At 39.3% G+C, this 14,832-nt stretch overlaps 1 protein-coding gene across 1 annotated transcript in view; it reads left to right on the top strand.

Moving 5' to 3' along the window:
• Positions 1–14,832, top strand: part of LOC311110236 (interferon-induced very large GTPase 1-like) — a gene marked incomplete at its 5' end in the record, with an annotated part of 17,151 nt that extends 2,319 nt beyond the window's left edge. The window contains 2 exons of the mRNA XM_084188773.1: positions 2,834–5,151; positions 12,268–14,832. Of these exons, the coding sequence (XP_084044899.1) occupies positions 2,834–5,151; positions 12,268–12,480 (2,531 nt within the window). The 3' untranslated portion in view covers positions 12,481–14,832. The remainder of the gene's footprint in view (positions 1–2,833; positions 5,152–12,267) is intronic.

Here is a 14,832-nt window from a genome sequence, read left to right as displayed (position 1 = left end):
ATTAATCATGTAACAATTAACTCATTAGGAATTTGGGGCACCACGGGAAAAGTTGTTTAACGAGTTTCCGTTTCCCGAATTAACTCTAAAGATATCTAGATATCTCTTATATCATTTAACAGTCACTTATTAATCATTTACCTCATAAGTCTCATTCTGATAGTCGTGGACTCCTTAAATCCACACAAACCCAGGTCTTACTGATCATTCCGTACCACACAAATTGATATAATGATTTATTAATTAAACTAACTAATTAAAATGATAACACAAGATACAAGCACGTACACGGTATAGGTTAGGGATTAGAAACTGAATACAATGAAAACAGGTCCCTAGCGGACTAACACAATTTGACACGGGTTACAAAATATGGCGAGTTAAAGAGAGAGGGAGAGAGAGAACACTTGGGTACACATGGAACTACGCTCACAGTAATCTTAATACCGTACACATGGAACTACGCTCACAGTAATCTTAATACCTTGCCCCGAACTGCCGCCCGTTTGGTAAGAAGTAATGCATGTATTTACGTGTTGGAGGTTGTGTATCTCTGTTGGACCCAGGCCTCTGTGGAAAGGGCTCGATGGGGTCTTCTCGTCGTGTTCTGAATGATAGTTGTCTGGTTCTGTAGTCTGTGGACTAACAGGGTGATGTTCACTCTCCCTGTTCTGGAAGAGTGATCTTCTGAGGACGGCTAATCAGCCGTGTCGATGATCCGTGTTGATGGGGTGATGAGAACAGTGTTGTTGATGATGGCTTGAAGAGAGTAGCCGGATGGTCCTACTCAAATTCACTTTCTTAGATACAGTACTTAGAACATTTTCTCAACCGTAGCATTGACTGTTAGAAGCTCCTTTGTCTTCTTCAACCGAGTGTTGGTTTTCACGTCGGGACCAATATAGACCTAGCTGCAGCTTGAGGTCCGTCTAGTCTACCTGTTGATTCTTAACATATCTCTGGTAAAGAGGGCATTTACAGTGGGGAAAAAAAGTATTTAGTCAGCCACCAATTGTGCAAGTTCTCCCACTTAAAAAGATGAGAGAGGCCTGTAATTTTCATCATAGGTACACGTCAACTATGACAGACAAATTGAGAATTTTTTTTCCTGAAAATCACATTGTAGGATTTTTAATGAATTTATTTGCAAATTATGGTGGAAAATAAGTATTTGGTCACCTACAAACAAGCAAGATTTCTGGCTCTCACAGACCTGTAACTTCTTCTTTAAGAGGCTCCTCTGTCCTCCACTCGTTACCTGTATTAATGGCACCTGTTTGAACTTGTTATCAGGATAAAAGACACCTGTCCACAACCTCAAACAGTCACACTCCAAACTCCACTATGGCCAAGACCAAATAGCTGTCAAAGGACACCAGAAACAAAATTGTAGACCTGCACCAGGCTGGGAAGACTGAATCTGCAATAGGTAAGCAGCTTGGTTTGAAGAAATCAACTGTGGGAGCAATTATTAGGAAATGGAAGACATACAAGACCACTGATAATCTCCCTCGATCTGGGGCTCCACGCAAGTTCTCACCCCGTGGGGTCAAAATGATCACAAGAACGGTGAGCAAAAATCCCAGAACCACATGGGGGGACCTAGTGAATGACCTGCAGAGAGCTGGGACCAAAGTAACAAAGCCTACCATCAGTAACACACTACGCCGCCAGGGACTCAAATCCTGCAGTGCCAGACGTGTCCCCCTGCTTAAGCCAGTACATGTCCAGGCCCGTCTGAAGTTTGCTAGAGTGCATTTGGATGATCCAGAAGAGGATTGGGAGAATGTCATATGGTCAGATGAAACCAAAATATAACTTTTTGGTAAAAACTCAACTCGTCGTGTTTGGAGGACAAAGAATGCTGAGTTGCATCCAAAGAACACCATACCTACTGTGAAGCATGGGGGTGGAAACATCATGCTTTGGGGCTGTTTTTCTGCAAAGGGACCAGGACGACTGATCCGTGTAAAGGAAAGAATGAATGGGGCCATGTATCGTGAGATTTTGAGTGAAAACCTCCTTCCATCAGCAAGGGCATTGAAGATGAAATGTGGCTGGGTCTTTCAGCATGACAATGATCCCAAACACACCGCCCGGGCAACGAAGGAGTGGCTTCGTAAGAAGCATTTCAAGGTCCTGGAGTGGCCTAGCCAGTCTCCAGATCTCAACCCCATAGAAAATCTTTGGAGGGAGTTGAAAGTTCGTGTTGCCCAGCGACAGCCCCAAAACATCACTGCTCTAGAGGAGATCTGCATGGAGGAATGGGCCAAAATACCAGCAACAGTGTGTGAAAACCTTGTGAAGACTTACAGAAAACGTTTGACCTGTGTCATTGCCAACAAAGGGTATATAACAAAGTATTGAGAAACTTTTGTTATTGACCAAATACTTATTTTCCACCATAATTTGCAAATAAATTCATTAAAAATCCTACAATGTGATTTTCTGGATTTTTTTTCTCATTTTGTGTGTCATAGTTGACGTTTACCTATGATGAAAATTACAGGCCTCTCTCATTTTTTTAAGTGGGAGAACTTGCACATTTGGTGGCTGACTAAATATTTTTTTTCCCCACTGTACATCATGCTGACACTCTTTCTGAGCTCCCGTGGGCGTGGCTAGTTACTGGAGCAAAGTATTCTGAACACCATGATTTCGTTAGAGAACCAAAATCATCTTCCTATCTTTATAAAACTGTTCTCTTCCTCCTGGATATTTCCTACACAACGTAACAGATGCAAACTTGCAAATGTACAGTATGAAAGCTCTTCAACTTACAATATTTTCGTTTTAATGTTTTTATTAAAGTTCTAATGACATCACAAAATAGACATTAATTGGAAGAAGCCGATATGTCATTTTGTGCACCAGAATCATTACAACAACATGAGGGACAGGAATAAGTTGTTGGAACAGTTGAATGAAATGACCCTGGCAGCAGCCAGAATGGAGAATAAGGAGAATATCACCAAGTTCACTGAAGTGATAGACTATGATCCAGACACAAGCAGCTGGTACATTCCAGAACTCTTGCATGGGACTCCCCCTATGGCTCCAGTCAATGCAGGCTACAGTGAGGCGGTGTACGACTTCAAGAAGACCTTGATGAAAGATTTCAGAACCTGTCATAGAAATGATGATTTAACACATTTCCTGAAGTGGACACAAAGCTTGTGGGAGGCAGTGAAATTTGAGAAATTAATCTTCAGTTTCAGAAGCAGCTTGGTTGCAGATGCATACTCCAGATTATGCTCTGAATACAATGGTTGGGAATGGGCCTTCCAGAAGGAGATGTATTCCTGGATGGTGAGTGCTGAAACTAAAATGTCCAATATTGTCATGACAGATCAATATCCCCAGAGGTCCATAAAAGATGTGCTAAAAGACTTGATGAGAGAAGCATCTAAGAAGCTTTCAGAGGGAGAAAAGGAAATCCAAGACAATCTAGTAAAACACGTTGAAAAAGAAGATGGCCATGTCAATCTGGTGGAAAAATACAAGGAGGACTTTGTGTGTAGTGCTAAAACACTGAGACGAGAGACAGAAAACACAGTGAAGAACAAACTGCAAGGAGCTGTTGAAATCAAAGAGGGAATGACAGAACTGAACAACATCAAGCGCTCTCAGGCAAGTACAATGGAGAAAAAGGTACTAGAATTGCTTCAGAATTGTAGACAGGAAAAATATGGTCTATCAGATGAGGCCCTCAGTAAAGAGTTTGAAATCATGTGGAAGAAAACTCTTTCTGAGATACACCTCAAAGGACTCCCACAACGAGATGTGGCTCAAGATGCCTTCCTTATGTTAAGAGGAAATCTATCAACAAGGGGTGGGCATGTCAATAGCATGGTGGTTCGAAACAATCTGGTGGATTGTGGTAAAAAGGAATTTGCTGTGGAATCTGGGGGTTTAGGGAAGAAAATTGGGGGCTTATTTATGCACAGGAATAGTGACCATTACAGAAAGAAACTACAAGAGTTGTGTGATGACATCATAACACGCTGTCAGGACTTGATAACACAGGTGGAAAACAAAACAGATTACGATGACACTTACATCAAAGAGCTGCTGAACAACATTGATGAAACATTGCAACAACACAAGAATGTTAAAGTCAGTGAGGAATGTGAGGTTTCTCCGAAGCTACACATCTGTGGCAGAGCAGCCAGAGAGTTTCAGAAGATGCATTATGATTTCATTGAACTTAATGACCCAAGGAATTGTCTGGAACAGTCTAAGAGCAAGTACCTTACTGAGTTCATAGACTTATTTCATAACCGAGACCAGTGCCTAAAGAAAGCTGAGGAGTTCTCAAAGCTCTTACAGCCAGCTGTACAGGACTATGTGACCAAAATGATTGGTCCTGATGTGGTTGATGAAATGAAGACAGGTAAAGGATCAGAGGAGTACAGCACACGGACGGCCTTCCAGTTCTCCATTTTGAAACAACTCCTGACAGATGGAGAATATGAGAAATATAAAGGGTACATAAAGCATTATGAAAAGTTTGTGAAGGACTGGCTGTTTGATCAGATTGTCCAACAATTGTCAAAGGACAGCTGTCTGGAGAAATTGGAGAAGAAACATCTTGCAGAGATAGTCAAGAAGATCACTGGCGCAATCAGAGAAACAACTGGCATAAACAATTTAAATGATGTCAAGACATTCATTAAGAACATCTGCAGCGCCCTTGAAGAGAAGCTGGTCCTCAAGGATGCTCTAGATTCCATCTTGATTCTGAACACTGCAGACACAAAACAGTTTTCTGACTACCTTATCGAGTTTGTGAGAGAAATGGAGCAGTCACTGGCAGCTACGTACGACAAGGGAAGAGATATCAAAGAGAGACTAAAATCTCTGCCATACAAGCCTCAGGACAAGATGTTCACCAGTCTGTTTGGCTGTGGCAAGCAATGTCCTTTCTGCGGTGTACCCTGTGAAGCAGGGGGGAAGGATCATGCCAAACACTTTACATCTATTCATCATCCACAAGGTCTAAATGGTGTAAAGTTCACACCTACAAATAAGTTAGTAATTAACATATGTTCCTCTGATGTGACCAGTAATTTAACATTCATCAACACTCTAACGGGAGAGAAAGGTCATCCCTACAAGGACTACCAGAAATATTACCCTGACTGGATTATCGTATCTGAAGATTATGCCTTTGTTAAATGTTTTTCATGAAGAAATGGAATGTTGGTTGTGTTAGTAGCAAGAGGGAATGTTTTGGGTGTAACGCCACATCCAGCAGACCGGAAGTGTCTTGGAGACTGGGGATTGGTCAGAAGAGGTCAGTTTCATTGTTTATAAATAAGGGGGTTAGGCGAGGAAGACGTCAGAACGGCCATGGCAATCGGGAGAGCCGTTCTCCGGGTGTCATATCACCTGTCATTTATGCTGTAATCTCGTGGTCTTAATAAAAGCCTCTAACACGATACAACATAACGGACTCTTTGTTGACGGCAATAATTGCCACCATTCATCAGATACGACATAATGGCGCCCAACGTGGGGCTGGGTTTGCGTCTCTTCCTTGTTTCAGTCAATCGCCGGGCTAACTCTCTCTGAAGCATGGCAAAAAAGGGTGAGTGTGTTCTTACTGCTTCGGAGTTTGTTAGATTGGATATGACTTGTGTACACTGGAGAGATGTTCCATTATGACCTGGCCTCGGTGGTGTTATTGCCGTCGACTGGAGTCTGATAAAGTTATATTTCATTGGTAACGGGTGGCAATGAGGATTTAGAGCATAAATTTATATTTCATTGGTAACGGGTGGCAATGAGGATTTAGAGCATAAATTTATATTTCATTGGTAACGGGTGGCAATGACAAATTTAGGAAAACGGTAGGAGACATTTATATTTCATTGGTAACTATGGGCAATGATAAGGTTATATTTCATTGGTAACTATGGGCAATGATAAGGTTATATTTCATTGGTAACTATGGGCAATGATAAGGTTATATTTCATTGGTAACTATGGGCAATGATAAGGTTATATTTCATTGGTAACTATAGGCAGTGAGAAATTTATATTTTAAGGAAATGCAGGATGTGTGATTGTGTAGTAGGCCGCAGTTAGCTAGAGGCTAAGGCTAATGCTTGATTGTTTCAGGCCACGTGGTACATCGTTGCTAAGGCTAAGTTTTTAATGCTAGAGTGTGAATCATGCTACATTCTACATAGTGGCTGAGGTAAATGCTAATGCTAATTGTGTTGTGTGCTGCATGCTAACGTATCCTTAGAGATTCCATTGCGATGGATTAAAGTCTCTTAAATTTGTCTCTGTGTTTAAGTCAGGTTATATGTTTTGTGAGCGCTGTTAAATGTTGTTTGACTATAAGGGGGAAACGGAAGTTACAGCTGGGCTGTTATTCTTTCTGTTTGGGGAGAGAGAGTAGAGAATCATTCTTCCACGGGGAAAAGGTATTTTTGAATGGCTGTGCGCATGCGTTTAATTTTGCGACACTACACTACAGAAAGGGGGAGTTTATGACACGAGATTAGGACACGTGTTGATTTTACGGGGCTAAAAACTACGACATGAGGTTGGGCTAAGCCTACAAAACAAAATGGTGGGTACAGGTCATAGGTCCCATTTGGCGTTACCCTGCAGGGGTGAAATAGACCGACAGAGGAGAAATTTTAACAGGAATATTCTAGTTTAAACGGTGGTTGGTTAAAGATGAAACTTGTTTTGTGACCTATTGAATTTATACATTAAATATATGTTGGCGAAGTATAATAAATTGAATTAAATAATTAAATAACGGATTAAAATAAAAAATGTTTTTGAGCGATCTATTTAGTTCTGAGTTTAGTCTTAGAGTGAATAATGTAGAACGAACGAATATTGAATGGTTGGAAATACTCAGTGATTGCATTAACTGCTGAAATCTTGTGTGTTTCTATGTTTTTTTGAAATATGAGAGGAACATGGAACGAGAGGAGAGAGAGAGAAGGGGCTGACGTGTGCGTCACGTGACAAGGTGTGACGAGGCAGACGAGAGGATCAGATCAGGCTAGTACACAAAATCATCCTAACAAGATATGTGATGTTATGACAATTTTACATAGGCTTGGCAAATACTATTTCATTAAAAAATTGCATTTTGGATGCTCTGTGTATCACTGGGGTTTGATGGGAGTTGTAGTATTGAAGGGTTAGAGGCTTTGTTTTTGGGGGATTGCTTTGAAGTTGACTAACTTCATTTACTTGCATTTGATGGGTTGTGGTAATATAGCCACCACTAATGGATAAGTTGGTGACATAGGATATAGGAATAAAAATTGGGTTTAATTATTCAGGATTTATTTGGAGTTTTTTAGGGTTATATTAATAATTAGAGGGGGGGAAGCCTTAGGCTATACAGTCTAAAATAACATAGTTCACAATAAAGGAATTTAAAAGGGTTGATATAGGGGAAAATTGACTAAAATAGTAATTATTTAACTAAGGTAGTGTTAGGAGAGACTAATGGCAGATGTTAGTACACCTTTCTCACATACGGATTCAGAAGAAAGACACCCACCTTATGAGAAGGAAGCTTTCAGTGATCATCCAGCAGGGTGATTATGGCATCAGAGATGAAGACGAATACAAGCAGAAACGACGATGAAGATGAATCAAAACTCCAGAAGGAAGGAAATGTGATGTCTGGAAGAGAAGAGGGAGGTAAGGAGGATGGAACTTAAAGAAGACGAGGATGATGAAGATGAGTGATGATGAAGAGGTTATGCATGGGTGGATATGACTCTGTGATCAGAAGGAAGTTGGCAAGAGAGAAACGAAGGAGACAAGAGATTCGAGTTCTGATGAAGAAAGCGATGAAGATTTGGAGATTAAAGGTGCTTTATGTTCGAGGATTTTATCCTACAATGACTGGCAAAGAAGAAATAGGAGATATAGACCGAGGCGTATCAGGCCTGGAGGAAGTGACGACTTTGGGAGAGGTAAGAGAGCTAGAGGAACAGCTCGAGACGCTGAAGATACAGAAGAGGAGAAACTGCTGAGAGGATCCCAAGAATTGGAGACTGTTATAATTGTGGACAGATTGGTACTTTACCTGTGATGAAAATGAGTCGGGAGAAAACAACAGAGGAAGACAAAGGAGCAAGTGAAGATCACCTGTTAGTACCTAGGAGATCCGGAAGGGGGGTGCATTGCTGAGAGCATCGATTAGAGAAGAAGAGAAAATAGCTAACAGTTGAAACAACCGACCAGAGGACTATGAGAAATAATGGTGAATAGTGTAAAAACTTATCTGTGTTCAGCCTAAAGAGGTTAAACATCTCACTAATTGATAACTAATTAGGATAGGGATTTGAGGTAGTAAAACGGTTAATTACTCTTAAGGTACTAATATTAGAAGATACTGTTATTGCAGTGTGGGGAAGAGAATTGAATTGTACAATAAGATGTACACTAGACGACTGTCAGACAATCTGTCTGAAAAGTTAAAAGGGGTGACTGTTTATTCTGGGTTACATTCTTACACTAAGAGATTTCAGGCTAGGCTAAAAGGTGTTTAGACGTTTGCCAAGTCTGTGTGTAATGAGTCAGAAGCAGGTGGGGAACTTTCCCAATCACATAGTCTAAACATTTGGTGGTAAGGGATTTTGTGAAAATCAGGGGAAAAGGTTTTTAAATGTTATGAGAGAAAAGATTAGATTAAAATAAGTTAGGGGTAGGCTAGGTTGAAGGGACTCTAAGACAGTAAGCTAAGTTTCAAAGTTAGTAGTGAGAGAGAGAGAGAGAGAACAGTAGTGAAGGACATTTTAAAGTTTAGTGGGAAGATATGGTAGGAGTTTAGATCTGTTAGGAGCCGAGACATTGATAAGAGAAGCTTGAGGGTGATTGAGTATCTATAGTTACAGTTTCCAGCAGGAAGATCAAGGTAATTATAGGTGTATTTGTTATAATCAAAGGTTTGAAAGTCAGGGATTTAGAGATAGGACTGAGATTTGGGGAAAAAGTGACACTAGTGGTGATAGATGGAAGTACAAGTAAAGAGTTCAAAGTCTTAGGGGAAAACTGGGGGCAAATTAGGAGTAACTAAGGACATCAACACGTGAGTCTAGTAGAACAACAGGGAGAAGCAATTTAACTCTTTCAACATTGATAGTTATTAAAGTCATAAAAATATCGCATTTGATTATAAGGGAACCAATACAGCACCAATGTTAGGGAAAAATACTTATTAGGGTTTAGGATGGGGACGTTTCTCCCATATGGAGAGATAAATATGGAGAATAAGTATTGTTATCAGGACCAGGAGTAAAAGGAGGTATAGTTTAGAAGAGGGTTAGGAGTGACTGTTTACTTATGTTGCGTAATGTTACAGAGAAAGGTCAGGGAGAATATGTGTACTTATCTAGTGCAAGCATTAGAATTTGTTCCGGTTCAGAATTATTGGTTAAAGGGCTATGTAATTCATAAAGTAACGCTTATAATGGAAGAGTTGAGGTCTGTTGTAGCCTCCACAGTCATTGAGGGAGTTCAGGAGGAGTAGAACTGAATGGACAGTAGTCACTCCAACAGTAGATAATACACCGAGGATAATGGGAACCTTTGCACTAGAAGTAATTAGGGTTGATACAGCAACTAAATCAACTACTTTAATGGTAACTTTGGAAGGGATTAATGATACGATGTAGGGAGTATGGCATCGACAACAACTGTTCTGAAATTAAAGGGGGTTAGCAAGAAGGACTCAGGGGTTTATGTTAGGGATGGAGAGTGCTGTCAATGATAGTACGAATGGGGTTAAAATAGGAGAACAGAGAGTAGTAGAGAGAATATAGATTCATCATGAAAGGACAGGATGGGGTCTTTGATTTTAATGACAGACAAGGTATCTGATCAGTACCGCTCGTTCTTCTGTTGTGGAAATTAGAGATAGATTAACTCATTCTGTAAGATCAGTGAGGAATCTTGAGGGTCCATGTCTGTTGAGGATTCCAGCACCAGACATGTTAGACGGTCGCGCGGCCTCTATCAGGTATGGGTCAGTCTTATGCTTTGTCATAACTGTGGTATCAGCAACAGTCATTGACAGATAAAATAATGTCGTTGTCAGAACAGTGGTTTAAGCCTAGGGGTAGGTGGAATTGGGGTAAGTGAATTAACTTGTGTGCATTTGTTAGATGGAAAGTAAAATCAGGTAACAGCAAGCCCTGGAGCATTTCAGGTGAAACATTGAGGGCTAAAAGTTGTTTTGTTCTAATAAAACATATGAGGTAAGGGGTATGTTTATGGGAAGATCAGAGTGTGATGTTATATGATAACTTTGGATAAGCATGAACATAAGGTTAGAGATGACAAATATAATGTAATTTTTATGTATCAGGTAGTAGGAAAGCAGGACTTTGATGGTTCAAAGATTAGCTTGTGCCTGACAATGTGGCTATGGAAAATTTTAGAGATATTTAGAGGGTTTGGGGTGATAAAGTATATTCTTACATTATGGATGGACAGGATTTGGTTACATGTCAACGTTGAAGCTTCCATATGAGGTTTTATCATTATAAGAGGGATAGCACCGGACACAGCTAAATCTAGGGTTAAAAGGGTGACATGGCGACATGTCATAGGCTTCAAGCCTATCATTGAAGGTTTGGGAGATCTGAGAGGATTTGGTTGCAAGATCAATTAGGCCAGTAGGGGCAGTGATGGGTCAGATTTTAGTTTCAGCTTTGATAACACTGTGTGATGTTTGTAATTGGTTACTGATCTTTGAGAAAGCTATGATATTGAGATAGGTTGGAGAATGATGCCTGGAGACAACACTCAGATGTCGGTGTTGACTGTTCCTGATCTGGAGGAAGATGGATGGATTACTGATGGATAAATATCCTTTTTTTTTTATGAGTTGATTATTTTTCGATTTTTTTTTCCAATATTGGGGTGATTTTTATATGATTTATGAATCAAAGGGGGGAATAGGTTTATGTGATTCATACATCATTTATATATCATTTTTTTAAATTCTTAGGTGAAATTGAGGTTTAATTTGAAAGTGTTTGTTTTGCAAAAGATACTGTTTGGTCGTTTCTTTTCTTTTCATTCCAGACGCATTTGGGGGAACATGTGGAGATTGAAATACTCAAACAAAGACAATATGAAGGGACAATATGACTGGAGGAGATGAAACAAGGAGGGTGTGGCTGATTCCATCATCAACAAGTCCATTGGAAGAGAAGACTACAGGGAGATGAAGTGTAGTGGACTACATTCCAGTGTTTGCAATGAAATATAGACATGTGTAATACATAATTGTGTAATAGCCTCAGGGATTAATTTTGTAGAATGATGTTTGATGTTATTGAATACATGGGAGGATCCTAGATGTTTTTGTTTATTTCGTGAATGCTTAGGGACAGAAGGGCTAGGAAGGGAGAGATTCATTGTACGATTCGATGGGTTGACCAGCCGTACAATGGATGTTTATGGATAGGATTTTGTTTGCAGGGGCTTACATGTGTATTTAATTGCATCATACTTTCAAATGCATTTACATGAGTTATGAGGTTATCTGGAGTACCGACGGTGGTTGCCTGGGGCAGAGGGACCGTGAGAGAATTTTACTGTCTTGATTGATGGATGGATATCTGAAAAGATGGCTGCCGGACAGTTTTTCGCTCTTACACTCCATAGAGATTTCTTCATATTTCATAGTAATGTATTCACACTTCATAAAGATAGTAATGTATTCACACTTCATATGTCATAGTAATGTATTCACACTTCATAAACAGGTATTTCATAGAAAGGTATTTACACTCTAGAGGAGAATGTGTTTGGTTTAATGTTAAAGATACTCAATAAGATAAATTGTTAATAGTCATAATCCTATTCTGTTTGTTTCCGAGACGTTTATTTCGTCTCGAAGGGGGGAATATCGTATCTGAAGATTATGCCTTTGTTAAATGTTTTTCATGAAGAAATGGAATGTTGGTTGTGTTAGTAGCAAGAGGGAATGTTTTGGGTGTAACGCCACATCCAGCAGACCGGAAGTGTCTTGGAGACTGGGGATTGGTCAGAAGAGGTCAGTTTCATTGTTTATAAATAAGGGGGTTAGGCGAGGAAGACGTCAGAACGGCCATGGCAATCGGGAGAGCCGTTCTCCGGGTGTCATATCACCTGTCATTTATGCTGTAATCTCGTGGTCTTAATAAAAGCCTCTAACACGATACAACATAACGGACTCTTTGTTGACGGCAATAATTGCCACCATTCATCAGATACGACAGGATCATAACTGGAGATTCCAGCATCAAGGCTTCAGACTACTGGAAGTATGTGATGGCCAGACTCAATGAGAGAATCGCTACAGACAGAGAAGACTCAAAACTTCCTGCTGATCTCCCAGAGGACTGGAAGGCATTAACACCTGATGATGCAATGAAGAGCTTGAAAGAGTCTTTCAACATGAAAGAAAGTGGAGTACAACTGTATATTATGACTTGTTGACCAACATGTTAACATATAATTGGACATTCAAAGACTTGACAACTACAAATAACTCTCATGACATGGATATATCACAGAATCAAAATATAATTAGCCAGTCGCCCATACAAGGGTTTTTGAAATAATGTGCAGAACTGGAAATACACAACTGGATCACAGAAAGTCATATAAAATACATTCATAAACAATACGACCTCTTAGCAATTTACAGACCTGATGTTCCATAAGGAAATAGCTAGCACTTTGAATTTGATGTAAAAGGAATAACGTTTTCTAATCAGATGTAAGCAAATTCAGAAATCCTACAAATAAGAAAAGTAAAGGTGAACACCAACAGGTTAACCAACAGATTCAGTGTTTTACTTGATAATGTCCATAAATAAACACAATACACAGGTAAATAAGGAGCTAGTCTGACATTGTTCATTTAGTTTCATCTTACCATCTAACCTATGGCTTGATATGCCTTGATTAAATATTCATGATTAGAAGGGACTGCATGGTTCAGTGGGAAACTGTTGGCTTGGCTTTTGTTTTTATATTACGCTTTGCGTTTTCATCCTAATGCAAGTTTTATTGTGAAAAAATGCATTTCTTGTTTCATATAGAGGTATTACACATTGATTATACTTTCAATAATTTACGTCATCAAAAATTATTACTAAGTAGATTTAAAACATGTTTTTATTGGATCACACCTTAATAGTGATTTGTTCAATGACGTGGCCGGTTTTGAAGGTATTTCCCCCAACGTCCTCAATTTCAAAGTCAATCTTGAGCGATATGCCTGGATGATGATTTTATTTCTGATGATATGAGGATTTTCTTCTTGTTGATGATGATGATGATTTTCTTCTTGTTGTTGATGATGATTTTCTTCTTGTTGTTGATGATGATTTTCTTCTTGTTGTTGATGATGATAATTGCATTGTTGTTGTTGATGATTACCTTTTTCTAGTTAATGACAAGTATGGTGATTATGATAATAATGTGAGATTGAACTCCGTAGAGCCTGGAGGGACTTTCAGTTGGACAAAGAAAGTTGATATTGTTTATGATCACTTATGAATGTTGTTTTTTTCTGCAGTGAACACAGTTCATTGTGAAATAATGCAAATTATGAATACAAAAATCAATCAAATAACAAAACATTATTTGGCTTCATGAGAAATATGGTACATCAATAAATAAAATGTACACTAATTGTTCCCTTGGAATCTGTTGTATTCCATTTTAATCAGCTGGAGATAAATAAAGGCACACAATGTGTGTATCAAGAGTCTCAGAGTAAAGTGCTGATCTAGGATCAGGTCCTCCCTGTCCACGTAATCTTATTCAATGTGATCTAAAAGGCTAAACGGATCATAAGTTAGCACTCTTGCTCTGAGACGCTCGATATGTTCAGCCCCTGGTAATAAAAAAACAGAATTGACCACTAGATGGTGTTGGTATGTCATCTGTGGAAATGTAAACAGACCAATTGCTTAAAAATCCCTTCTCTCCATGTCTCCTCCCCTGAATCTGCACTGATTGGCAGATCAGTCAAGAGCCAAAGTGTATAAGGGTAGTGTTGTGTGTTGAATAGAATAAATAGTCCTTGGTTCTATAGTTTTGAAGACCAAAATCTGAACCTATATATATTCTAAATTATTCTAATCCAATATATACCCACTACATTTATCCAGTATATTCTATATATTATATGCATACACTGTGTGAATTTTGAATGCTTAGCAGGACAGGAAAATGATCTAATTCACACCCTTAAAAGAGAAAATCCCTGGTCATCCCTACTGCATCTGATCTGGCGGAGAACATATAACACATCCAGGTAGACTCAGTAAAATGACGTTGCCACGAGCAGCACCGGAGATATTGAGATGAGCGAGATGCAACACTTCGCAGTCACACAGTATCTGCGCATGGTTTGCTTCACACTGTACGAAGTGTGGTAGCCAGGGCACCAAAATACTTATATCAGAACTGCTTCTCTAGCAGATTAGTAAGAATGTCTCACCCCATGTTCAAGAAAGGCCTTTTCCCCCCCTTCATTCAGATTACAACCTCTCACTTTCGGTTATTTGAATATGAAATGATCACCAAAATAATCGCTATTGTTAACACAAGCCATAGAAAGTTGGTTGCAATTTCAGTTGAATTCAAATAGTATGGTTAAACTCAAATATTCTAATTGATTTAAAAAACAATATTTTAGGAGAAAAAATTAAAAGCGGTAAAATCTTTGTAAACGATATAAATAGGACTGGTGGAGTTGTCACACATGCAGCTAACAAAAAAGTATGGAAATACAGTGGGGAGAACAAGTATTTGATACACTGCCGATTTTGCAGG

The sequence above is a fragment of the Coregonus lavaretus genome, assembly GCF_964263955.1.
Source record: "Coregonus lavaretus genome assembly, contig: SUPER_35_unloc_2, whole genome shotgun sequence".
Taxonomy (NCBI): Eukaryota; Metazoa; Chordata; class Actinopteri; order Salmoniformes; family Salmonidae; genus Coregonus; species Coregonus lavaretus.
Note: the sequence above shows the minus strand (reverse complement) of the source record. Positions and strands in the feature narration are given on the sequence as shown.